Genomic DNA, 26,946 nt, shown 5'->3' on the forward strand with positions numbered 1-26,946 from the left:
ATAAATACTGCTGTTTCCCAGGATTTCACTCCATATATAATTTACCACCATGTCCCTATTTTCAGCCTAAACATTCCAAGAAACTAAGCAATGAGTACCAAGTAAAAAAGTGTACCATATCATACAACAAAAGTAAACTATACTGCTAAGGCCAGCATTACAAAGCAGATACATCACTTCTAATTTTTCTCCCCAGGAACTTTCAAGGAGATTAAAGGTCATACAGCTTCGCCTTTCTCCAATGGCAAGACTACAGAAGTGCAAAAAGCTAGCCCTTTAGAAAGTCTTTACAGACCTGTGTATCACTATCTTATCTGTCCAATCAAAAAGCAATGAAGAGCACCACAGAACACAAGAATGTATGGGAAGTTTTTGGTCTTTCATCCGCATGTAATTTTCACTGGTTGCACATGTTAATAACACCCCAAACCATTTGTTCTGCTGCCTGAAATTGGGCTAGCTAGATAACAGGCAATGTCAAAAACTCCCAACGAAGGGTTAAGCTACAGAGGCAATGATAATTTACAATACCTGTTCAGGTTAAAAAGCTATATTCTAACACTGTCACAGGATTATGTATTCACGGTACATATCAATATTGAGCAAGCGCACGCTGGAAGTAAATTAAAAGCACAAGAAAGGCGTATTTATTGCAAGTTAAGCCATTTCATTTACCTACAGTAAATATACACTGCATTGGTATCGCGGAAGAGAATTGTATTCCAAGGAGATAGTGGTGCCATAGGTCCGTCCATCTTGCCTAAAGAGCCATTTTTGGCCTATATATGCCTTTGAATATGTGCCTTACATTACACTGAATTTGCCTGTTAGGCTGTTTCATTTTTCTGCTGATGCAAGCTTCAACCTTGGCTGGTATATTCCCCGTTCCAGGCATGGTGTAGAGGAGAAGGTATTCATCAGGCCCAGGCAGGGCCGGCACGCCCATTGAGGCAGGTCTGGCCCCCACCTTGAGCACTGAGGTACTGAAGGGGGTGCTGGGGGAACGCACCACGGAGCTGGTGTGCCTGGCAGCTGCTGCAGCCGGCCAGCCCCATGCCGCCGCCGCCGCCAACACACGCCCCCGGCTGGACATAGCAGCCACGGGCCAGGCACAGCAGGCGTCCAGGGCGGCGTGCGGAATCTCCCCAGCCACCCGCCGTGCACTGGGAGCGGGGGCAGCCTCCGCACGCCATCCCAGCCACCCACCGGCCAATGAGGCCAGCTTGCTGCATGACGTCACACGCAGGGATGTCATCACGCAGTCCGGCGGCGCGCACACACGCACACGTAGGGACAGCCGCAGGCGCCAGAAACCCTGACGCCGCCCCTGGGCCCAGGAGTAGGGGGGATTAACAGCTTGATTAAGGGAGGACCAGGCCTTGGATGGGTGCCAGGTGCTTAGCCTTATCTGTTAGGCCTAAATTGTCAAGGCCAAGCCTGACACTAAGAGCATTCCTTGGCCATGGTCCTCTGATTGATTACCTTCCCTCTCATCAAGACCCTTTTGGGGAGGGTGGTGTTGCAAGTGGGCATATCCAGCTTTAAAGTATGTAAGTCCGAGCGAGAACCATCTTAGTAGGGACTCAGTACAGACAAAAGACGGTGTCGTGCTGTACAGAACTTGGCCGTGGAGTCTGCCCATTGCCACTAGCGAGGGTCCCCCGGTGACTGAAAGGGCATTGTGATTGCATCAGGTTGCATCTTTCCTTTGCTTTATGTTATGCTATATGTTATATGCTGTATGTTTATCCCCTTGACTTGTGTCTTTATGTATATGCTTTGATTACTGAATTTGCTTTGTGTAATAAAACCATTTTCCTCCACCATTCAAGTGTTCTCATTGCGATCAAATCCAAAGAACCACCTGCCCCTTGGCAGAACATGCACAACATATTAACTGAGGGAGGAAAACAAACAGAAATACCTCTACTGGACCATATTGCTAACAAACTACAGAATTTGGGGAAGAAACAAATGAAAATACAACGTATGAGTCATGTTCATTGTTACCACTATTGAGGTAATGCTAAGAGATACTCTCAAATTGAAAATGTGTTTTAAAGATCTTATTCTACAGCCTACATGAGAAAACTCCTGTCTGTGCAAGACAGTTACCTACAGTAAGCAGAATCTCTTGAGTCTCTAAAGAAATGCCACAGAGATTATCACTGTCATAGTAACATGCTGAAAAAGCAGATCCTCTATCCAGGCACAAGAGCATGGCCAGAAGATATACAACCAGCACAGGTTGCAGTGACCATGCAATACTAATAACAACATTCGATTTATATACCGCCCTTCAGGACGACTTAACACCCACTCAGAGCAGTTTACAAAGTATGTTATAATTATCCCAACAACAACAAAAACCTGTGAGGTGGGTGGGGCTGAGAGAGCTCCTAGAAGCTGTGACTCACCCAAGGTCACCCAGCTGGCGTCAAGTGGAGGAGCGGGGAATCAAACCCGGTTCTCCAGATTAGAGTCCCGCGATCTTAACCACTACACCAAACTACAGTATTTATAATTCAACATCCCAGTTCAGATGATGCATGTCCTATACACAAACTGTGCTAAAACAATGATTGTGTTAGATGCACATGTCCCAGTGTGTAGTCCCGGCACAACAGCTATGAATGCCCCTTATTGAAACTCCAAGTTTTCTTATGGTCCATGTGCACATTTTGCACATTTTATATGCATAGTAGACAGAGCTAATATTAATGGCCTGTCTCAATACTTACTTATTTTTATTTTATTTACATTATTTACAGTCCTTTCTCACTGCACCTCAAGGCAGATTACACAGTGTGACTCCATACAGTCAATAATATCAGACATTTCAATAAAACATGTAATGTGTATATACATGCAAATCTGCAAAGATTTCAAAACCCCGGAGAAATCTAATACAGAGCTGAAGAATGCTGAAAGAGAGCATAAGCAATTCTACAACTGATGCATTAAACAACTGAGGAACCACCCACTAGGATCATATAAAGCAGGGGTGGCCAAAGTGCGGCTCGGGAGCCACATGTGGCTCTTTTAGACATATTGTGCAGCTCCCAGAGGTCTTTGAGTATCACCGTGGCCATACATTTTATTTCAGTTTAGTTTATTTCCCTTACTTTCCTTCCTTCTTTCCATGTCTTTCCCTCCCTCTTCCTTTTCTCCTTCCTTCCTTTTTTCTTTCCATGTCTTTCATATTTTCAATAATAATGTTGAGGTTGCCAGGTCAGAAAATATCTGGGGACTTCGGGGGTGAAGCCTAGCAAGGATGTGACATAACTTTTGTGATGTCACTTACAGGTCAAAGGTCAGGTGATGCGCTTTCCAAGCTCCACCCCTTCCAATGATGTCACTTCCAGCATACTGCAGCAACCTTTCTGTGATGTCACTTTCAGGACACTCCCCAACCCACCTCTTCATCTGAAGTCACTTCAATGCACCATGTCTTGCGGCTCTCAAACATCTGATGTTTATTCTGTGCGGCTCTTACATTAAGCAAGTTTGGCCACCCCTGATGTAAAGCAACTTCACAGGTTCCATAATTAAATGTTATAGGGGGTATGCAGGCATCCTCCAATGCTGTATTACTACACTTGAAAATCTCAATAGAGGTGATGCTCAGAATTATAGTTAAGGGTATGGAAAAGTTTATACGGAATGTTCTTTTTCTAGTTTTTTTTATTACTGTATTGTTACCTGTATCCTTCCCTTCTTCCCAGAAATCCAGACTGGTGTATACAGCAGGAAGGTTTTTACGCTTTGTCCTCGCAATCAATCCTGTGCAACAGTTTGGCTATGAGACAGAGATTGGCCCAAAGTGAAAAGATGGACTTCATGGCCAACTAGTTATTGTAGCTGTATGACAAGCAGTTTGGGGCATTTTAAAGCCATTTCTTATCATTATGTTTTACCCAACGTACTACAGACAGGTGGACCTTTGAAATACACACTGCTCCACCTTCACAGAGTTCCACATTGACTTACTCAGTCCATTCATTTTTAGAAATAATAGAAAGCAATTTCAGTATGTTCTCATTGATATTACTTATGGTTATTTATTTCTAAAATTTATATCCCACCCTTCTGCCCTCATCAGGGCTACCAAGAACAGGACAGGCAAGTCACTATGGGAAAAGAATTTCAAAGTTGCAGCGCCATGACGGGAAAGGTCCTTTCCGGGGTTGCCTTCTGTAAGCTGCCTAATCTCAGAAGGTGGGGCACCCAAAGCAGAGCCTCAGAAAATGACAACAGCAGCCAGGTAGATTCATAGAATCACAGAATCATAGATTCATAAGGGAGTATGGCACGGCAGCTCTGTAAAAAGATCTGTTAAATACAGTAGTTCAGGTCTTGACAGATTTCCTTTGGCTACCGGAGCCAGTTTCATCTTTTGGCCTTCAGAGTTTCCTGTTTTAATGACAACATTTTCTAATTATTACTACCACAAAACCTAACCAAAACCTTTCGTTTCTTGTAATTTTCTTAAGCTAAGACAAAAATATGTTAGTATATAAATAACAATGAGCAGGTAACCATGGTTGCCTTCACCACAACAAAAAGCTAACCTATAGCCCTAGCCTAACTTCTCCCCAATTTCTCATAATTTCATTAGTGCCTCAAAAAATTCCACTTAATTGAATATTGGAGCCAGTGTAGAAGGCAACTCGTTAAGAAATGAAATCATCTGCTACCACTGGGTGGTCATAGATCCAGAGGAGTTAGCTGTGTTAGTCTGTAGTAGCAAAATCAAAAAGAGTCCAGTAGCACCTTTAAGACTAACCAATTTTATTGTAGCATAAGCTTGCGAGAATCACAGTTCTCTTTGTCAGACGCATGGAGGGCCAAAAGAAACTGGTCAGATATAGAGGAGGAGAGGGGAGGGCAGGGTAGATGCAAACATCTCCTTCTGATATGCAGATGCAAATAGCTGCTTCTGATATGGAGATCAGTTTGCTTCTGTAAAGGTTCAGAGTGGTGTAAAGTTAACATACGAATAAGTACCTCATGCATTAGGGTTGCCAGACTTCATTTGGGGCCTGGAGCTCTCCTGGAATTATAACCAACCTTCAGACTATGGAGATCAGTTCTGCTGGAGAAAACAGCTTCGGAAGGTGGACTCTTTGGAATAATAATGAACTCTAGAAGGAACATGTCCCTTCCCAGGCACTGCATAACCCCAAGTCTCCCAAGCCAGCACTGTGAAGCCTATCGTGCAGAGTCATTTTCACATCATACAAAACATTCTGATGTGAAATGATAAATAAGCTTTATATTTTAATGAGAATCGCCAAGAGAGACTATAATAAAATTATTACTGAAAATACTAGGTGCTACAATGAAATATCTAGGTGCCATGGTAACCTGGTGCCTGGGATTTTCCAGGCCCTGCCGTAGTAAAATACTCAAGGAGACTGGAGAGCCACTAAAATATTGCTCAGAAATTGAAAGGAATTTTGCTATGCATTTGGCACTCTGTCCTTCACATTAGTAAATGGTGAAGTAGAAATAATTAATTCCAAATGTGAGGCTCTTTTTAGTCTATTTTAAGAACGGTTTTAAAGGATTTTTGCCTGTTTCATGGATACCACACAGAAAATACACTAATATCATTCCATATTTAAACTAGTCCAGTTCTGGACACTGATTATGTCTCCTCTCTGCAAATCTGTTCACAAACCTAATCTAAGCAAGTAAAGATAAAGAGTAGTGGTACTCACTCTGTGGATCACAGAGAGCCATATCTGCAAGCCTCATCAACCAAAACACCATCACCCCAAACATGCACAAACAATAATATAGAACTATAATATAACCCTTTCAATTGCCAGGGTACCTCTGAGCATATAGGGTTTTCACTTCCCCATTAATGAAGGTTTTGTTTCAGGGGCCAGCATTCGACTGTGGTATGCCCCATCCCACCACCTCATTCAGCTGCCTATGTTGACCCAGCCTCTTGCATAGAACCAATGCATCGGCAACAACCTTGATATAATCATGAATGTTGTGTTGCACTTTTATCTTGTACCCATACTTTACTGGAACATGCGTGCCATGAGGAATGGTGCTCAGAAGAGCCACAGGGGGCATGCCCAAGAGCCACATGTGTATCACCAAGCCACTGAATATATTGATACAGACAGAACACCAGTGCTAACAGATTTTGGTTTATACTCTTTTTTTAAAAAACTAGTGTCTGGGTTGTAATGCTAAGAAGACTGTGCATGTATCCAGCCTCTTTGCGAAGAAAAACTTCAGAGATCCTCTGGGATCTAGTGGTACTCTCGAAGCTTTACCTTCGTGCTCTGCAGAGCTTCTTGGCCTATTCCATCATTAACAGAATAAATGTCTTCAAACACATTCATATACTACTTGATTGATAAGATTTACATAGGTCTCGGGATGTGATTATTGTTATTATGGAGTTTCCACAACCTGGATGCCCAGGCTAGCCCAACCTCATCAGATCTTGGAAGCTAAGCAAGGTCAGCCCTGGTAAATACTTCGAGACCACCAAGGAAGTCTAGGGCTGTTAAGCAGATGTAGGTAATTGCAACCCACCTCTGAATGTCTCCTGTCTTGAAAACCTATGGGGTTGCTAGGTCGGCTGCAACTTGATGGCAATAAATAAATAAATAAAATGAAAAAATCATGGAATTTCAGTTACTGAGGCATAGATTCCTATTTCAAATGCTGCGCACAAATAATTCAAATTTACCCTGTTTTATTTTCATACAAACAGTACTGGAATTGCAAATAAGGATATGCATAAATGGTTGTGCCAATGTACTTTTTTCATGTGCCTCATATCGTATCAGCATTTGACCTTCTGACACATGTACTGGAAATAACAATCAAACTGTTCTTGCCATACCTACAATACAAAACTTACATGTCCCTGCACACAAGAATGTTGGTACAGCAATGTGGAGAAAGTAAGTCCTCCCACAAACATGCCACCCTGCTTTTTGTACTTTCTTTTTTCTCATTCAATCGTTTCAGTTTGTGACTGAAGTAAACCCTGAGACTACCAAGGCCCGATTCATGGAATTACATTTTAAACGTTTTCCTTTATAAACTGAACATGACTACAGTAGCCATTCTGAGCACAAAATGTTCCCTCATTATATAATATAATCACCTGCAACATTTTTTCTCAAATAGCTTCTTGCAGCCATGCTGGTTATCTGTGCTCATGTTGGGGAGGGTCCACTTAGCTCACTGGAACTGCACACGCCTCAGTGCACACAGGTCGTCTCAGATTCAATCCTAGCCTTTCCTGCAGTTTAAAAGACCTTCTGCACCCTGAACGCATAAAGGGTGCTATTGTTTTTAAGATAGCAGTCAAACCATCATCCATTCCATCCCCTTTGGGTTAGATTCCCTCCTTAACCCTGGTGAAGCATTGTGCAGGCTGTAGCTAACCTGGACAAAAGGTCAGCCTCCCACCCACGACGATTGAACTCAGAAAAAACACTCAGATCCTGAAAAGGCTCCATTTGCGAGCAGAGTGTTTGAGACCAATTACCATAATCGAGACTAAAATTATGGCACTGATAAGAGTTACTCTGTTCAGGAACTATTACATAAGGCTGTATCTCCAGACTGATGTATTTCTAATGCTGTGTGCAGAGGAAGTAGTGTTTGAAAAAGGAGCAACTCTGACTGGCACTAAGCCTCTGCTTGCCACACACCTTCCTTTACACCTCACTCCAAATTCATTGGCCTCAACTGTCAGAGCGACCGCTAAGTCAGCATGCAACTCAGTCCTACGTCCTTCACTTCTCAAATGAACTTACAATGACATTAATGCTCAATATTTGTTCAGATTCTCAGGTCTGACCTAAAAAGCCACCACAAGCAGGCATGATGTAAGAGACACAAAATCCCCATGGAATTGATTACAGCACGGTTATACAAACCCCACCTCTAAAGTGACAGCCTCCCTATTAACCGCTGTGCGCAAAAAATACTCCCTGAAAAACCAACAGGTTGCAAAGCAGCAGTCATTCAACACCACCCATATACAAGTTCACATTGTTCCCTTAACTCGACCAGGTTCACTACCATCTCCACTCTGGAGGTGGGCGGCACCACACTTTGACTATAAATACCAATTGTAAATACTTTAACTACAGGACACACATCCAGCTGCCTTATACTGAGGCAGACAATTGGTCCATCAAAGTCAGGATTGTCTACTCAGTCTGGCTGCAGCTCCCCAGAGTCTCAGGTGAGACTTTCACATTTCTTCCTCCTTGACTCTTTTAATTGGAGATGCTGGGATCAAACTTAGGACCTTCTGCACATAAAAACAAAGACAGCAAGGGCATAAACTCAAGAACATTGAACAAAGACTATTCTCTTAACAGCCTTTACTCTGTATGGTCTACTTCTGAGTAAGCATGCCCTGGACTGGGCTATCTTGTGCATCAGGGTGTAAAACACAATGCAAGCTGCGTACAACTGGAGGAGATATATTCATCCCTTTCTAATCCCGGTTTGGCCTAGGGGAAGAGAAACAGAACATAGTAGAGGTTAGATGCCAGATTAGGATCTGGGAGATCCCTGGGAGACCCAGGCTCACATCTCCAAGAAGCTCACTGGGAGACATTGGTCCAGTCACTCTCTCTAATCTACCTCATAGGGTTGTTGTGAGGATAGAATCATAGGGTTGGAAAGGACCTTTGGGGCCATCTAGTCCAACCCCCTGCACAATACAGGAAATTCACAAATACCTCCTCCCCTCCCCCACACACACCCAGTGACCCTTGCTTCATGCCCAGAAGACGGCAAAATGCTGTTAGGATGCAACGGAAGAGGCAGAGGACAAGATTCAGGTCCAGTAGCACCTTAAAGACCAACTAGATAAAGAAAAGTGCAAGATTCCAGTAGCTCCTGTAAGACTAACAAAATTGTGGTAGGGTAGGAGCTATCATGTATCACAGCTCACTTCTTCAGATACAGTTGGGATGTCCCAGCTCATACCCTACCACAAATTGTTAGTCTTATAGGCACTCCAGGGCTCTTGCACAATCCAACACCGCTACCCATCTTGATATATCTAGATTAAGAAAGAAAATGTGGCCCCTTGAGCTCCTCAGAGGAAAGGCAAGACAAAAAAACGAGTCACTTGCTCTTTTACAGCATTTTCAAGCCTACTTTCTCCAGAACTAAAGTCAAACACTGGCTGCAAACATTTTAAAAAAATACAATTAAAAATCCACAGGAACACACGGATCCACCTACTATCTGATACAGATTAATAGAGGAGGGGGTTTATGGAGGAGATTGTTTTACAGTAAGTGCTGTCATGCTGGAGCTTTTTAAAATACAAGAATGGATTTGAAATTTTTTTAAAAGGTTGATAAGAGAAGAATAACCACCCAAAAGCCATCGGGGTAAGTACTTCATAGGTCAAATATGGGATTGGCCCCCCTTACCTTAACCCCAAACGCCCTGCCCCCCCATTGTCATGGTTACCACTGATCCCCCCCTCCCTGCCAAATTCCTCCACGGCGCCCCCCGCCCCCTGGCACGGAAAGACCCTCAGCCAGCCCCACGGAGGGGGGGGACCGGGGCAGCGGCGACTCACCCGGGGAGGTGATGGGAAGGGGGCGGCGCGCTCCACCTCCTCCGTCTCCTCCACCGTCAGGGAACGCGCGCCGCCGCCTCTCCACGGTAATTGGAAGGGGGAGAGGAAGCGCGCGCGTTCCTGCGTGTGCGCGCACGCGCGCACTGCCTCCCTCCCTCACTCGCCCGGACTTCCCTCCTCAGCGGTTCAGGCAAACCGCCTCCATTTTTCCACGTCGTCTCAACGTTCCATCCCTTCAGCATAGTCTCGGCGGAGGGGGGGAGGAGGCGTTTGGAGCGGGCGGGCAGGACCGGTCACGTGCCCCCTTCTTACCGTCCGCGGCGTGAGGGCTGGGGAAGGGGGTTTTTTTTTTGCTCGATCCCGAAGAGCCTGCCGGGAAATGTAGTCTTTGAGGCGCGCGCGTGAGCGAGAAGGGGAGAGTTTAGCTCTTTGAGGCCGCCTGAGGTGGAATATTTTCGGGTACAGTTTAGGTGTGCGCGCGCGTGAATTTACAAAAACCACACCCCAAAAACTTCCACTTTAGGCGGCCTCAAAGGCTCCCCAGTCTCGCCGTTCGTGTGTGTATATGGGTATATATGTATGTTCATATGTGTATATTATATGTGTTTGCATGTGTGTGTGTTTGCATATTATTTATGTGCCGCTAATTGTACTATTCTCACACTATGTAATCAGCCTTGAGTCTTAGTGAGAAAGGCAGCATATAAATAACATAATAAATTATGTATGTGTGTGTATTTATGTGTGTTTGCATGTGTGTATTATGTGTGTATATATATGTATGTGAATGTGCATATATGTGTGTATATATGTGTATTTGCATGTGTATATATGTATATATGAGTGTGCATATGTGTATATGCATGTGTTTTGTGTGTGTATATATGTATATGAGTGTGCATATATATGTGCATTTGTGTGTGTATTTGCATATGTATGCATATATATATGCATGTGTGTGTATTAGGGTTACCAACTCTGGGGATAGAGCCTTGGGAGAATAGGCTGTTTCTGACTACAATGCAACGAGGCAGCCAATGTGCTGTAGTGGTTAGAGTGCTGGACTAGGACCTGGATTCCAATCCCCACTCGGCCATGAGGCTCACTGGATGACTTTGGGCCAGTCACTAGCTTGGCCTGTTCTACCTCACAGAGTTGTTGTGAGGATAAATCGGTGGAGGGGAGAATCATGTATTGCACTTGGGAGCGCCTTGTTGGAACTGTGTTGTACAGATAAATCGTTCTGAGCAATTTGGAGAATCCACCATTGGGGGCTGGAATGGAAGCGTGATGTCACCATCCAGAGTTACAGATTATCTAGCTTTTTCGCAAGTTGGTATTTCTATTATGCACATTCAAACACAATGTATCAAACAATGGAATAAGGACTATTCTACACATTATCCAGGCCCCGGAGATCATACCATCAGTGCTTGAAAAGGTAATCAATGGCCTGGGACAGCTTCCACGGTGCATTGTTTTGCTTTTTAAAAGATTTAAATTGTAAATTGTCTTCACTGCCTTGCAAACCCCAATCAGCAACAGTGGAACTTATTTTCTAATGAATTTACCTATGACTGTGCTTTAGATGAGTAATGGAGAGCTACCAATGACCATTGCTCTTCAGTTACATAAAATGTAAATATCAGTATCCTGGATCTTTCCTGATAGGAATCCCAGAGTGACCTCTGGCCGTGCAAGCCATGAATATTGTACAATTTCACTTTATTAGGCATATACAGAAATTTTGAAAAATACTTTGCAGTTAACAGAATGGATTTCTTGTGATCAGCCTATTTATTTCCTGTCTTGCTACAACATGCTTACTGGTTTTTTTCAGTAGAAGAGCTACTACTGAAAAATACAGATCAGCTGCATTTCCTCAACGTTAAATCTATTTGATAAAAATACAGTAGTCTCAATGTTCTTAATGAACAGTATCAGCCAGCTCTTTGAACCAGTTCTTGCTCAGCAGCATTAAAAAGGTGCAAGAATTCCTCAACTGACCTTCCCTATGGAGCAGCAACATTCCAGCTGCCGTTCTGTGCTGTCCTTTACATATGACCCATTTGTTCTTGGCTTGTTCATTCTAGGAACTGGGAAAACCAAAGACGTTAACAGGTCACTGAAGAAAATGAGTGACCAATATCTTGTCCCCGTGTTTCATGGACAATTATACCCTTTTCCCAGGAAGAGGTAAGCCATAGTAGGCACGTTCTTGCCAAGTCATACTCAGGACACCTTTTTCACAATAACCCTATTTCCAAGTTACAGTGAATGCACATATAATCCATGTACAGGGTACCCTTGTCAAGTAATTCTTACGTTACATTCAACACATATTACATTCAATGCATGTAAAGCTGAAGATGTGATTGAAACCATAGGTTTGTCCAGGCGCTGGCCTCTGGTTTCATTTGTAAAGCGAACACGCATTGGCTCTTTCTGACAGACAGATGTATGCAAGTACATGCAGGATGCATACATGTTTATAGCGACATGCAATACTTTGGAAGGTGCTGCGGTACCGTTCCTTCCTGGACCGTGAAAGTAACATCAGAAGGCCCAGACCACAGAGGAGGGGTTCACGCAGCTGTTCCTTTCCACATCAGCAGTGCCTCCATTTCTGTAAGAGATATATATTGATGTGGTCAGGAGTTATATAGCATAAGCTCATGGTGGGCAGACCAGGATACCTGATGTTATCTTCACAAAGTAGGAAAGAGCTCCATCTTATGCGCACACACACAATGTGAGAAGAGGCCTCAGAACCATTGTGGTATAATTGTCTTGTTGAACTAGAGACTTGAGTTCAAAAGTCCACTCTGCCATGAAGCTCAGAGTCTGTCTACACAAGATGCCTCGGCGCAGGTTCATCAAGCGTAGGGAGATGCAATGTTAGCCAGGAAGCATTTAAAAAGACAGAGCTGGTGCAGATTGCTCCTTGAAGGTTTGTTAATTTCATTTTTGCCTTGCCCAAGACTGTCAATTTCACCTCTCCAGTCTAAAACTGTATGGGATCAACCAGAGGGCAGCAAGGAATGGCAAGGGGCTGGAGCTGCCTTACAGAGTTGTCTGGCTTGTACCCAGAGAGGTTATCATCATGGGCTGAAGTTTCCCTTCTGGCATTTCACAGCCCCTTCACACTGCTCCAGTGTAGAGCAAAGCCTTTGCCTTTCCGCCAGCGCTGTCTTTTTAAACTACCCTTCCCAGCTAACATTGCAGCTTCCAACACATGTTCTTCATGTGTCAGATGTCTTCTGTACAGAAACTCTCCCTCGGTGACCCAAGGCTTGTCACACACACAGGCTGCCACATAGGATTATTGAGAGAATAAAATGGAAGAGCTCTAATTATGCTGCCCTGAGTGCCTAGGATGGATACTGAGATACAAAAAGTAAAACACATTATTGGCCACTTGTTCCCCACCTGGACTACTGACTGCTCTCCTGCTCTCAAATTCAAACGATATCAACCATGGCCTGCAGTCTGAACCAATATCTCACCCCCCCTCCTCCAAAATTGAGCCGCACTGACAATGCAATCCTATACATCTTTACTCAGAAGTACTACTTTAGTCAATGGGATTTGCTTACAGAGAAGTGGGTGTAGGATTGCAGGCTAATTCTCATAAATAACCATTTATCAGGATCGCTCAGATGGAATGATATATAATTGAAGGGTAGGATTAGCCCTGCAAAACCTCAGGAAGTTGGCACAAGAACCCCAGAACGAAGGTGGAGTGGTGCAGTTGCAAATAAACAAGGCCAGACAATCTGGTTAGCAGTGCTGCCTTTAAAATATATATTTGAGTGCAACACCGAGCAGAGATTTCCCTATAAAGGAACCTTCAAAACTGGTCTAGCTTTAATATTCATGGAACCTGTTTTATTCCTGATTTACCTAAATCACACTTTATTGCCTTTACTGCTCACTGTAGCCGTTTGAGATCCCCAACTTATGCATTCATATAGGTCACGAGCTTCAACATCGTTAATAATTATGTGATTTTCTTTCTGCATTTTGCATGTTATCAAATCCCCGTTATTTGAAAAGGCTGCATGAAGGGAAAATGAAATTAGACCCAGACATTAATCACCCTCTGTAATGATTCCAAGTAAATGTGTGCATGTGTCTTTAAATGCTTGGTTTGAGCTAGGTGAAAAGTGGGGGTGAAAGAGAGGGATGAGTGAGTGATTTGATTGGTTGATGACTGAGAGTGTGGGCGGAGTGAATGCAGTTTGAGACTGACAGTGGAGAGAGAAAAGTTGGGAGTCAGAAGAAAGCAGGCTGGCTGTGTGCTGCCTGAGTATATTGAAATATTCATGAGAGAAATATAACCTGTGTGGAACCTGAACTGAGCATGTTTGTGAAAGGACACTCAGTCAGGGAAAGGGAGGCCAGCTGTGTGCTGCCTGAGCAGGTTTAAGCATTTCTGTGAATGAGAGTCAGAGAATGAGAGGCTAGCTGTGTGCTGCCTATATTTGAAGTATTTGTGAGAGAACTATTGAGTCTAGTGAAGGAGGCTAACTGTGTGTGAAGCCTTAGATCTGTGTGAATGAGTTTATAGGAAGTAACTTTAAGAACTAAGAACTACTTTTATGAAACCAATATGCTTCTTGAAAAATAAACATTTATTTTGTTTTGTTATATCCCAGAGTAGCTGTCATTGCTATATCCCATTCATATCCTCAGGGCCACATAGAACCACGAAGGAGCCTGACGCTTAAACACGTTACCAAAGGGGAAATTTGAATAAAATATTTTGGAATAATATATTCCTGGTGGCAGCAAACTACCCAGAGGGTGTAAGGGGAAGATTAAAAGAAAAATCTACCCCAAAGAAAGTACAGGTCATATCACCCTCCCTATTCTTTTTTAATGAGATTTTAAGAACAAGCTCTGGGTGGACAGCTCTTCTAACGAATAAAATAGCTAAATGATCATCATATGCAAACAAATGTAGAAAAGGCAAACAGACAATTGCAATTTGTCACAGCTGTTATAAGGCTGCCCACTTGTGTCACAAACTATGATCTTCAATTGAGTCTAATCTGCAAAGTTGTATTTGCCATTTGGGCTGTGGGAAATAAATGACAACTGATCTTTCAAGTATTCCTTGCTTCAGTCTTATACACAAGAATATGTCAACCTCTAACAGTTACATTGTTCTGAATGTACGGTTAAAATACCACTCATGTTGAATTCAACTCAGGTTGAATTTTTCTTTAAAACAGTCTGGAAAACGAATTCAAATGCTAATTTGAGTAGAGTATGGCTGAGAGGCAAAATACGGTGGCTGGAGCTACTGGAGTGGTACAGTTGCCAGACTCACCTTTGGAGGTTGCTGGCAACTTCCCTAAGCAACTCAACCCAAACTTGAAGTGGTGTGATTTTTAAGAATGGCTTTGTATTGCAAAGACATGCGCTATGAAGATCTTCCCACCCGGTATCCGATATCCCAAGACACATTTCATTCAACCACTTTCTCTGCTGGGATTACACTGTTCATGTAAGCAAACTGTTTAGAATACTTGTGGAGTGTTTTTACATGTTACCACTTGGTCTAAAGCATGCAGAACTGCTGGCTTGTGCTTTTAAATCAACAGAGAGATGCATCCCCCGCTGACTTTGTTTTTAAGCCAATCATTAGCAGAATGGCTGCATAAACTGGGCCAAATTTTCCTTTCTACACTTTCTGGGGAATAATGTTGTTTCATAAAATGTTTAACTGTTCTATTCATGCCTAGTGACAGCAATTTTTTAAAAAAGTAGATTTCACTCAAACTCTCAGGGAACCATTTACACATCAGTGCATCTGGCAAGAAGCGTCTGCTCTGTCAGTTTATGGAATTCAAGTTACTCTGATTTCATCTCCCACCCCTTGCTGCAAGAAATCCAAGGTTTCTTGGTTCAAAGGTTCTTTATTGAAAGATGATATTCAAAGTACAGGTGTCCATAGTTAATCCAAAGGCATGAAAGCTTCTGGCTGACCATGAAGCTTTGTTGGGAAAGACGTGTTAGTCACAAGTTGCAATATATCAAAACCTCCTTTCACTCTCCCCCCCCCCCCCACCCATTGCTCGGCTACAGTAGATGCCTGGGAAGGCGAGGGAAGCTCCTCCAAGGTCGACGTCTAGTCCGGGTAGATAAGGCCTTCCTGGGAACACAGCTGGCTCTCTGTGAACCTGTAGACAAATAACACTGGAAAACTACAGCATCAGAAAGCATCAGAAAACAATATGGCGTTACTGTGGATAGCAGGCCTGACAGAGGATCTTGGGGCCAAACTCTAAGACACATTTTCAGTTAATCTAGGGGATCTGGTTGTGACAAAAATAATGACTACTGAGGAATTACGGAATTGTTGGCAATGAGGAAATTGAGATTGTTCAAGATTTTCTATTCCTTGGCTCAATCATCAACCAAGGAAGAGACTGCAATGAAGAAATCAGAAGATTGAGACTTGGAAGAGCAGCTGTGAGGGAGCTAGAAAAGAGCCTTAAAGATAAAAAAGTCTCTCTGGAACCAAGATCAAGATAATCCAAACTATGGTATTCCCCATTACTATGTATGGATGTGAAAGTTGGACAGTGAAGAAAGCTGACAGGAAGAAAATTGATTCATTTGAAATGTGGTGCTGGAGGAGTTTTGTGGATACCATGGACAGCCAAAAAGACAAATAAGTGGGTACTAGATCAAATCAAGCCTGAATTCTCCCTATAAGCTAAAATGACAAAACTGAGGCTATCACACTTTGGTCACATCATGAGAAGACAAGACTAACTGGGAAAGTCAATAACGCTGGGAAAAGTGGCAGAAGGAAAAGAGGAAGACCTAAAACAAGGTGGCTTGACTCAATAAAGGAAGCCACAGGATCTGACCAAGTCTGTTAATGAGAGGATATTTTGGAAGTCTTTCATTCATAGGGTTGCCATAGGTTGGAGGCGACTTGATGGCACTTAACACACACACACACACACAGAGACAGACAGACAGACAGACAGACAGACAGACAGGATCTGGTTAGCCTTGTCCATCCTCACCGCTGCTCCGCACACCTTGGGACTGAATTTTTTTCTCCTTCTCCCTACTAGAACTCGAGGGCTGACGTGCAGTAGATTCAGGGCAGACAACTTTACACGAGTGGTTAAAATGTGCAATTTGCTGCCAGGGGATGTAGTGATGGCCACAGGCACAGACAGCTTTCAAAGAGGATTAGACCAATTCATTGAAGGATACGTCCATCAGTGGCTATGAGCCTCCACAGTCAGAGGCAGTCAACCTCTTAATTCCAGTGCCAGGAGGCAACATCAGGGAAGACCTCAGCCTCCATGCCTTGTTGTGGGCCCTCCAGAGTAACAACGAGATGCTGGACTAGATGGACCACTGGTCTGATCCGGCAGAGCTCTTCTTATGTTCTTATGACTGTATGTTGCGGAAGCCCTGTGCAGATGACCCATCCTTGACCTACCATGTAGGCCGGGAGAACACGCAGAAGCACAATGGCCCCACCCCACAAACTGCCAACTTGTCTCCATGGTGCAAATACATGGAAGAAGAAGTCTACAGGCACACCCCCTCCCCATGATTAACAACATCTGGAAAGCAGTATTTTTTATCACAGTGTGTGTAGGCACTTCCTCTGCATGTTCACACGGTGCAGACAACATGGGGATGTGCAGAGGTGGGGAGGGGGCAGGACATTCGTGCTTGCTGTGTTAACATGCTAAGGCAACACACAGACAGTCCTCTGCATAGGCCTAGAAAAGACCAGCACACTATTTTTGGAGACATAAGCGGTCTTTCGCGGAAGCTGATTTGCCGTTACTGATGCAAAAAACCCAGTTTGAACCCCAGAGGAAAAGACAATTATCCAATTCATGATACGAGTATTTCTTTGCGAGAAAACTGGAAACCGTTTAGATTGTTTGTTTTTGATGGTTTTTGTTGTTTTTTTCCTGTTTGTTTTTGTTGTTTTTCTGCATTATGTATGTTTTTGTATGTTGATTAGGGTTTTTTGGTTGTTTTAATAGTATATGTGTAATTGTTGTTTTTTTAAGGTTTGTTTTTAATTATATAAAATTTTTAATAAAAAAAGAAAACAAAAGACAGTTACCCCTCCCTTTTTTATAAGCTGAAATCAGAAAGTAGGGAGGCAAAAACAAAAGGACAGAATGAGGATTTCAGCTCAAGGCCTCCCAGGGTCAAAAAACGGGCACTGGGGCCACATTAAACTCTGGAGCTCATTTCTCACACAATAACAAAAGTATTGCTCCCTTTTTGCTTTCATCAAGTTTCAAGACAGCTCCTTTGTTTGACGGAGGTCGTCTGGCCCCTATTCACAGGGGTCTAGAAGAAAAAAATGCATAAGTTCACTCCCATATAAAACAAGTATGTTTTATTAAGACTGCCTGCTTGCTAGTATACAAGCGAAATAGTTATGATGGAGTCTTTTTTCCCAAATGTGATACCTTGGCCACCACTCAAGCTAGAGTATCTTGCCCCCAAAGGTCTGCCTTTTTTGGAGGGGGGCATATTCTCTCTTTCCACCTTCAGGAGCAAAGGCAAAGTGCCTGGTGTAAGATCAAAAGATCCACCAGAATGCTTTTTTCTGTTTCCTGTGGTATCACGTCTGCCTTGTAAATGGACCCAACCCACTCATATACATTTTTCTTCATGACATTTGCAAGATCATCCAGGTGCTTGTCAAACCCACCCAGAGAAGAACTGAACAAGAGTGAATTTACCATTTATTAATATATTATTAAGCTTTGACTATTTACAGGCCTGCTCTGTTTGACCACCTTGCACAAGAAAAGTGTAAAAGAACCATCCTGGAAGAAGAGTTTCAGGGGAGTTGGTTAAACAAACACATGGCAAGATTGACAAACCACAGCAGTTAGGAAAACCTCGACCCTAAAATCTCTACCACCAAACCACTGCACTGGAGAAAATTCCAGCCAAGGGAATGTTAAAGAGAAACAGAGCAATCAATACATTAGAACTTTTTTCTCTCTCAGCTATCTAGATACAGGATTTTGGTAAATCTTCCAAAGGGTACGGGGGTCGAGTGTCTTAAGTTTCCATTCCGGTAAAAGTGCAACAACATTTTTCCAAGTGGAAACAGCATCAACGGTTTATTCCCTGCAGCAGCCATTTACACTCCACAGCACACGCTTCTTTAATCCATCTTTTTGTCAGACACCTCAGTAGGCTCATTTCTGGTATATCCGTTTGCTATTCCATTGCTTTTGGTCTGAAATACAGGAAGAAAAAAGAATGATATGATTCACCACGGAAGGACATCTTCCTATTAAAAAATCGGAGGTTCTGATGCAAAGAAGTCAAATAATGCTTTGATTTCAGAATGTCAGCTCCACCACAACATAGAGCTGTTACAGATACTGGTGGGACTTAACATCTCCTGGGCGCTCAGATTCACAACTACGAAGATGTCTTGTCGAAGGCTTTCACGGCCGGAGAACGATGGTTGTTGTGGGTTTTCCGGGCTGTGTCGCCGTGGTCTTGGCATTGTAGTTCCTGACGTTTCGCCAGCAGCTGTGGCTGGCATCTTCAGAGGTGTGGCACCAAAAACCCGGAAAACCCACAACAACTATGGAGATCTTTTAGATCCACGACAGCACCCAGAACGGCAATTTGCCTAGCGGTTATATAGCACTTCATGCCCAACCCTGAAAGTGAGGCAGAGGCCACCTAATGAATTCATCGCTCAAGTAAAATTTCAACTGCAGACTTCCTGGTTCCAACGCTGAGAGGTGCCCTGTGGACGGAACACCCTCCAGGAGACAAGATATTGAGACGCCACTATTTTGATCCCAGGTTAATTTTTTAAAAACATTCTCCAATCATCACCAGCTTCATTTATAGTCCACCGTTCTCGCTAGGACCCAAGGTGGATTACAAAACATGAAAAAAAATTCAGAAAGCATTAGACACCCAATAAATAGCGCAGTAGGACTAGGATTACAGAACTGGAAAACAACGCAAACAAAAAAACTTTCTACAAGGTGACATACCATAATACAGAAATGGGATTACCAAGATAGAAGACATTTGTTCCATTATAGTACAGTTCCAATACTTTTATAAAATGCCCCCCTTTCATTCTTGTTTTAATCCTGACAATTGATATTGTGCTCTGCCCTGCTGCTAGTGTGAGACTTCTGTAAATTTTGATTTATTTCATTGTTCTTGTTTGATTTTTAAACCTCTTACTTGTCAGCAGCTTTGGTCATGAAGGCAAGATAGAAAGATTTGAACCAACAAAATGCTGTTTGCTCTCAGCGGCAAACAACAGTTATTTTGCACCAGCTGGTAGGAGAGAGAGCCTCTTAACTCAGATTCAGAAAATGCAGCCCTTGTTCACGCTTTCAAAACCTTCGCAGCTAGTCTACTGAAATGCACCCTATAAGGGGCTTCCCTTGGAAGCTATGAAGAGCTACAGACTGCAAGAATACAGGGGATTGTTTTCCAATGGGATACCTAACTAAGAACAGCCATCAAAACCCTTTGGCAGTTCCCCCACCAGCAAAGTATAGGGGCCCTTCAAAGGACATGGCAAAGCTGTTTTGCTTGGCACTGGTCAACTCCCTTCTGAGTCACAATACAAAGCTAGAGAAATGCACGCACCTTGATGCATCACACATTGTGCAAGCTTGCCTCACAACCTCCCAGGAGTAATACAATGCTGGCTCTGCCTCCTGCCTGACAGACGGCCTCCTCCTGAACTTGCCTGCCCAGTCTTTGAGGTCATCATCTACAGAGGCTCTGCTGGGGGCATGAGCCATCTGGGCAGCTGCCCCAAATCCCTCTCCCATGAATTGTGCCCAGTACAAACACCCTGCACGCTGCTGGCCTTCCGAAGACAACTGGATATATTTTTTTTATTTTCAAACTAATTGTGGATTTCTTCTTCTATTCTAATTTCTTGCCTCCACGATTCTACAGCTGTACTCCTACGGTACAAAGAGTAAGCTGCCTGGCGGAACACTCAAATTGGAAAGGCAGCTTAGAAGTTGTCTAAATATTGTCCCAAAGCCACATCTGCACCAAGTCTGTCTGACCAGAACAAGAGTGCATCTGGTGGCCCCGAACCTCTTCCAGCCCGGCTGCAGCAGAGATTGTGCCATCTCAGTCCAATGTTCGGGTGAGCTTCCTGGGGCCCTGCCGGCAAGGCAAACTGATCTCAGGCAGAGTTTCAAGGCACTAAACGTACCAAAGCCCTCTTAGACGCTTCAACTCCAAGAAGGAGAAGGGGGGAAAGTACATTAACTCTTTAGCACAAATCAGTTTTTTCACATACCATGTTTCCAACTGTGGCTGTCTATTGTCTCAGAGGAAGAAAGCTGTGCGTAGTCCCTGGCAATTATGCACCACCGGGTTCAATAGGGTTCCTTGTAACTGCCCAGAGGATTGCAACATTAAAGAAAAGACTCAACTACCCTCAGCAGACCATTACCGAGACAAAGTTTTACAATACAGCCCTAACACATATTTCCGCGTCAGCTTTAGAATGAAAAGCTCGTTTTCTCTTCCCTTGACAGTTCTGGAACAGGCAACTTGACTCCTGGGACTGTATAGATACAGCTGCAGAGTAGGGAAAGCAGATAGCAGGTAACAGCAGATCAGATTGGGTGAATGTTTTGACAAGAACCAGGACATCTCGTGTCCTAGAAACGTTTTTTCTGCTAACCGAGCCACCTGATGGTCTGAAATAAAGGACAAGGGAACTGTGTACACAAAGACGGGGAGACAGAGAGGAGACAGTTTTTAATTCTTACTTTAGAAAGCTCAGCCTCATCCGTGGAAGACTCGTATGTGGCCAGTGACTCACGTTCACCCCCAAAGCTGCCCTTTTGGTCTTGCTTTGCTGTCCCTCCCTGTACTGCTTTCTTGGGCCACAGGCGCTTGATGAAAGGAGAGATGATGGGGTAGAGATACGGCTCCAAGAACCTTTTATAGACCCACAGCAGGACTGGAATGACGATGCACGGAATGCAAACCATGGCGCTCTTCCTGCCGAGTCCTGTAGCAGAAGTTGTGCTAGATGGTTAAGAAAAGCAACACAGCTGGTAAAAGCTCAAGGCATTGTACTCATGCAAAAGTCTGCAGGGCATTATGGCTGCAAACCCTAGGAGCTCAGAGGGTCACGCTTCTGAGACAATAGTGGGTGACAGAGCAGTTACACGAGGGCACGCATCTTACTATAGGCTGGAGGCAGTTCCTCCATCCTAAGACACCTTCCACCAACTCGGAGGAAGATCCACATAACCTAGTGGTAGTCTTGAAACTTGGTTCAGGGGAGTGATAGGGCACATACCAGCAAGCCTGTATATACTGTATTCTCACCTGTATTCTGTTCATTTGTTAATGGAAAAAAATAGAGAGAAAAACAGGGAAACTACACAGGTTTTCCCCTCCCCCCCCCCATAAAAGATTAAGAGATTTGGGAATGTGCAAATCCATACACAACAATTGGATGCCACCGCTGTAACTCAGAACCAACCCCTGAAATTCAAATTGTCCTTTCACAACACAACTGGGTGGGAAGAAGGCTTGCAGCCCAATTTTACGCAAATTTATTTGGAAGCAAGTGTCAGTGGCTCTTACTTGCGGGGAAGTGTGCAGAAGTTTCCAGCCTAAGTGCTGAAGGAAAATATGTAATTTTTCATTTTTTTGGAAAGGCAGTGGTGTCAAAAAGGCCTGATGCCCACATCACCTGTATATTTACACACAAAGTAAATTATGCTGTTCATTGCCATTAACTCAAATGATCCACTGATCAGAAAAACTTGGCTTAAGCCTGGATTTTTGATCTCTTCAGAGCAGCGGTTCCCAATGACATACCCACTTGCTTAATGAATCTTGGTGATTAAACCCAGAAGGTCCAATGCAACAGGGGGAAAAAACCCAGAAACCTTCTGGTCAGTCCCATCAGTTGACTGACTAGCAAACTGCTGGGCACATCTTGGACAGTCACATTGCCGTTGTACAGCTTTGGCTTGTCCACAAACCTTGTTAAATCTCAGGGCTCAGCAATCCCGATCATTGCACAGGTAGCAATCCTTTCTTTGGAAATGGAAACCAAACAGCACCTCCTCCCAAAGCAGACAGCCAAGCTGAGCTTCCCTCAACTGCTTGAATCAAGAGTGGCTCACTTTTGGGTCTGAGGGAGTACACCTTTGGAAGCCGTGGCTTCCACCTTCCAAACAGCTGCTTGGAAGTTCCCAACATTCTACAAATGACTCAAACTGCAAGGCAGCCAAAATTCACCACAGTCAAAAGATCTGCTTTAGCATTGCTCTGCATATCTATCTGGCAAGTTAAATTAACATTTAGTATGCATGTTTTTTCCAGGAATACATTTCAAAACACATGGCTATGAAAACCAAGTTTTGGGTGGCAAATCACATTAGACAAATACATAGGGAGAAGGTTCTATAGAAGCAACGCAGGCATTATGATGTTAGATGCATGCAGTCTGTCAAGTTACTTCCACTAGCTATCGATAAATGAACCCAAAACCAAAATCTAAAATTTCAGTTACATACTGATATGGTAAGAATAATTCTATTAAGGACAATGATTTTTTTTCTTCAAGTTCTTCAATCCCAGCGTTATACGTTATGCTGTTTTACTAGGATTCTTTGCTGCTTGACTTAAATATATTCATCTTTTGTCATCTGCTTGCTGACTGACTGAATAGTCCTACCATACTCGTAATCCACCTTGAATCCAAATGAGAAAGGTGGACTATGAACGAAAGAAAGAAATGGTTGAGGACTGAGATGGATTCCACTTCTCCCAGTGTGGGGATTCAAACCTGGGTCTTCCAAGTCCTAGCCCGATCCTCTAACCCCTACACCACACCAGCTAACTTTGTAGCATATGGAATTATCAAAACTCTTTCATAGTATACAGGTTAAGCAATTTTTAAATATAAATATTTATAATTATAACACAGTGTAAGTTCATGTGATCAACAGCTGGGATGTTCAAGAAACAATACAACAGGGCAGCAGATATTTGAACAGAAACATGTCCATGCAATCCAGAGTTGGGACATTCAATAAACGATACAACAGAGGGTATGCATAACAGAAATTTGAAAAGAAGCATGTCCATGTGATCAACGGCTGGGACATTCAGTAAATGACACAATAGGGTATGCATCACGGAAATTTGAAAAGAAGCCTGTTCATGCTGGTACATTCAATAAAAATACAATAGGATATGCACAGTAAAAACCTGAAAATAAGCATAAAATTAAAATATAGGAATACGAAGATGAAACATGGCTAAAACAAAACATAAGTAGATTGATGTGACCTGTTAAGTAATGAGGAAACCACCCACCAGAAGCACATCCACAGACAGCAACAAGTATATAGCCTACAGATCCAGAGGAGTTAGCTGTGTTAGTCTGTAGTTGCAAAACAGTAAAGAATCCAGTAGCACCTTTAGGACTAACCGACTTTATTGTAGCATAAGCTTTCGAGAATCACAGTTGTGGTTCTCGAATATGCTACAATAAAGTTGGTTAGTCTTAAAGGTGCTACTGGATTTTTCGCTATATAGCCTACAGTCTCTGTCCCTGCCAGACCGTACTGGCAGGATCCCCAACTGCCACCCCATGTTGGATTATCATGACATTTATGAGGAAAACTGGCACCATCTAAGAGGAGTTATTTTGAAGAGTCGAATAATTTCTCGTTTGGAAACACTTAAGATTTTATTTTTATTTATTTATTTTATTGACACTCCGCCTTTCTCACTAAAACCCAAGGCGGATCACCACAGTGCTGGTGAATACAAAAGGTGAAGTTACTTCTTTTAAAAGAACCATAAGGAACAACTTTAAAAAGAACGTCCCCCACCCCCACATTCAATAGTGATTTTTAAAAGAAATTTGGCATGTGCAAATGAACAATTCACAGCGCCATCCCAAACAGAGTTACTCCAATTGAAGCCCATTGAGATCAATGGGCTTAGACTGGAGTAACTCTGTTTAGGATTGCGTTGTCAGTTGCCCTCTGAGAACGACGTTTTAAAACGTGACGAAAAAAGGGTTTAACAGAGAGCGCCCCCTCCCCGCTCCACCTGGGAGCCCCTCCGCAGTAGACTCACCTGCGCAGCTCTCCAACGCCTCACCGAACCTTCGACGGGAGGAAAACGACTCTCCACTTCCGGAAGAGAACCCATCGCGTCATTCAACGAGCTCCAATGGGAATGATTTGAGGCTGTCACGTGACGTGAAAAGGGACCCTCTCGCTTCCCTTTTCGGCCATGACACGAGAGGCAAAGAGGCATGGTGACGTCATCGCAGGCGGCTTTTGCCTGCCGGGGCTGAATTGCTCTGCTCAGGTCGCGAAAAGAGGGGCGGCGAAGTGCTTACGGAGTTGCCAAGCTCCAGGCAACCAGTGCATGGATTGCATCTTGTTAGAATTGTAAACACAAATTAATTACTGTTTATATATATTTATTTAGCGTTCGTTAGTTTTCACGATAATTTTCGGCTTGGTTTTGATCTCCTCGTGCTACGCTTCTTTGGGTTACAAGCTCCAGGCAGTGGCTGGAGATCTGAAACACAATCATTTCCAGGGGACAAAGCTGCTATAGCATGGGGATTAAGTCGTTGGGTTGCAAATCGGCACTCTGTTGGTTCCAATACCACTACTTGGATGCCTCCCTGAAAATGGAGGCACAGGTCACAGTCGTCAGGTCCCCTTTTTCCCCATCTGCAGCAGACCACGCAACTTGTCCCTTATCTGTCAACCCGTGACTTAACTACAGTGATCCAAGCACGGGTCATCTCTAGGCTAGATTACTGTAACTTGCTCTACATGGGGCTGCCCTTGAGCCTGACCCAGAGATTACAGCTGGCACAAAATGCAGCAGCCCATGTTATTAAGAGACTGCCAAATAAGGCGCATATAAGACCATTCTTACACAAGCTGCATTGGTTGCCAGAGGAGTACCGGATCAGATTCAAGGTTCTGGTATTGACCTATAAGGCCCTGTGCGGACTGGGACCAGCGTATCTATGGGACCACTACTTGGATGCCTCCCCGTATATTCCCCAGAGGACACTCCGATTAGGGGACAAACAGCTGTTGGTGGTCCCTGGCCCCAAGGAGGCCCGCCTAGCCTTGACTAGAGCCAGGACCTTTTCGGTCTTGGCTCCCACCTGGTGGAAAGCTCTGTCTGCTGAAATCAGGACCCGGCAGGACCTACGATCTTTTCGCCGGGCCTGCAAGACAGAGTTGTTCCGCCAGGCATATGAATGAGGCTGGGCCTCTGCCAGCCTGGAAAAAAAGGGGTGTATAAATCTTAACCCTCCCTGTGAAGGCTGTCCACTATCCTGTTTTAAATGTGTTTTTAATGTACATTAATTTTTAAATTGTACTTTTAATATGTTGTTATGCGCTCAGAGCTGGCTCGCGGGGAGGGCGGAATAGAAATCTGAAATAAAAAAAATACTCCGAGCTCACCAAGTGTCCTTGGGTAAGCCACTCCTCTCAGCCCTAGTTGTATGGTGGGAATAACACCAGGGACCTTGTTCACATTTCAGTGCATCGCTAATCTATCTAGATGAGCAGTACATAAGAGCAATTAGGGATCAGTTCCCCTCGAGAAAAAGGTTGCTTTGGAGGGTGGGTTGTACAGCATTATACCGTTAAAAGTCCCTCCCAGTTCCAAACCCTGTGGTCTCAAAGATCCACACCCCAAATCTCTGCATTTCCTCAACCACTAATGCTGCGTTGACTCCCCCCCCCCCCCCAAGAACTGCTTGGAATCTTTACTCCATGCAACGTGAACACAAGGCCCATCTTTTTGTTCTTCTATCTTACAAGGGCACCACATAGTCCCATTGATGCTAGTGACTGTTTATTAACTGGTCTCATCTTAAAGACCAATGATTTTATTGTTCTGTGGGCTAGAGCCCTCTCCTCCAGATAAAACTTGGTTTGAAAACCTGTTTGCCACTGAATGCCATTTGACTTTAACCCAACGTTATCTTTCAGTTTAAGGTTATGGCTGGAGAATTTAGGATTTACCACGATGCCTTCAAACTGATGTCCCCACTACTTTTGCGTGTTCAACATCCAGGCTGACAAAAAGTTCTAAAGAACTCAAGATTGTAGTGTTAACCGCCTCTGCCCATTAGGGATCATGAAGCTTCTTTCATTGCATTAGTAATTACAGAAGAAATCAGCTTTACATCAACATAGCAACTGGTCTTGAATCAGTCTTCACCCTTTAACCTTCTCTGATTACTCTAGCAATCCTTTGAGCAACACAAGTCTTGATGCAGAAACTATTGT

The 26,946-nt window shown here is 43.6% G+C and overlaps 2 protein-coding genes across 3 annotated transcripts in view; both read right to left on the bottom strand.

Annotated features, from left to right (window-relative positions):
• Positions 1-9,842, bottom strand: part of DYM (dymeclin) — a 260,543-nt gene extending 250,701 nt beyond the window's left edge. Inside the window, exon 1 of the mRNA XM_054986512.1 lies at positions 9,599-9,842. The gene's annotated coding sequence lies outside the window, so the exon portion shown is untranslated. The remainder of the gene's footprint in view (positions 1-9,598) is intronic.
• An 8,497-nt stretch (positions 9,843-18,339) lies between these two features.
• On the bottom strand, positions 18,340-24,818 carry C8H18orf32 (chromosome 8 C18orf32 homolog). 2 transcript variants are annotated; one of them, XM_054986961.1, is made up of 3 exons: positions 24,749-24,818; positions 21,403-21,664; positions 18,340-18,857 (listed from the first exon to the last, which is right to left on the bottom strand). In XM_054986961.1, exons 2-3 carry the CDS (start codon positions 21,625-21,627, stop codon positions 18,783-18,785), a joined length of 300 nt encoding a protein of 99 aa, XP_054842936.1. In that variant the 5' UTR covers positions 21,628-21,664; positions 24,749-24,818; the 3' UTR covers positions 18,340-18,782. The 2 variants fall into 2 exon arrangements, with proteins under 2 accessions (XP_054842936.1, XP_054842937.1); XM_054986962.1 differs by having other exon boundaries at positions 21,403-21,647; positions 24,749-24,804.
• Between the last annotated feature and the right edge of the window lie 2,128 nt (positions 24,819-26,946).

This window comes from Eublepharis macularius, chromosome 8 (genome assembly GCF_028583425.1).
Source record: "Eublepharis macularius isolate TG4126 chromosome 8, MPM_Emac_v1.0, whole genome shotgun sequence".
In the NCBI taxonomy this organism is placed as follows: Eukaryota; Metazoa; Chordata; class Lepidosauria; order Squamata; family Eublepharidae; genus Eublepharis; species Eublepharis macularius.

Bases quoted from the DNA above. Each gene is read 5' to 3' on its own strand.
- C8H18orf32 (XM_054986961.1), bottom strand. From the start codon at position 21,627: ATGGTTTGCATTCCGTGCATCGTCATTCCAGTCCTGCTGTGGGTCTAT. The intron at 18,858-21,402 runs GTAAGAATTAAA...CCTGTATTTCAG, and splicing joins ATGAGGCTGAGCTTTCTAAA to ACCAAAAGCAATGGAATAGC.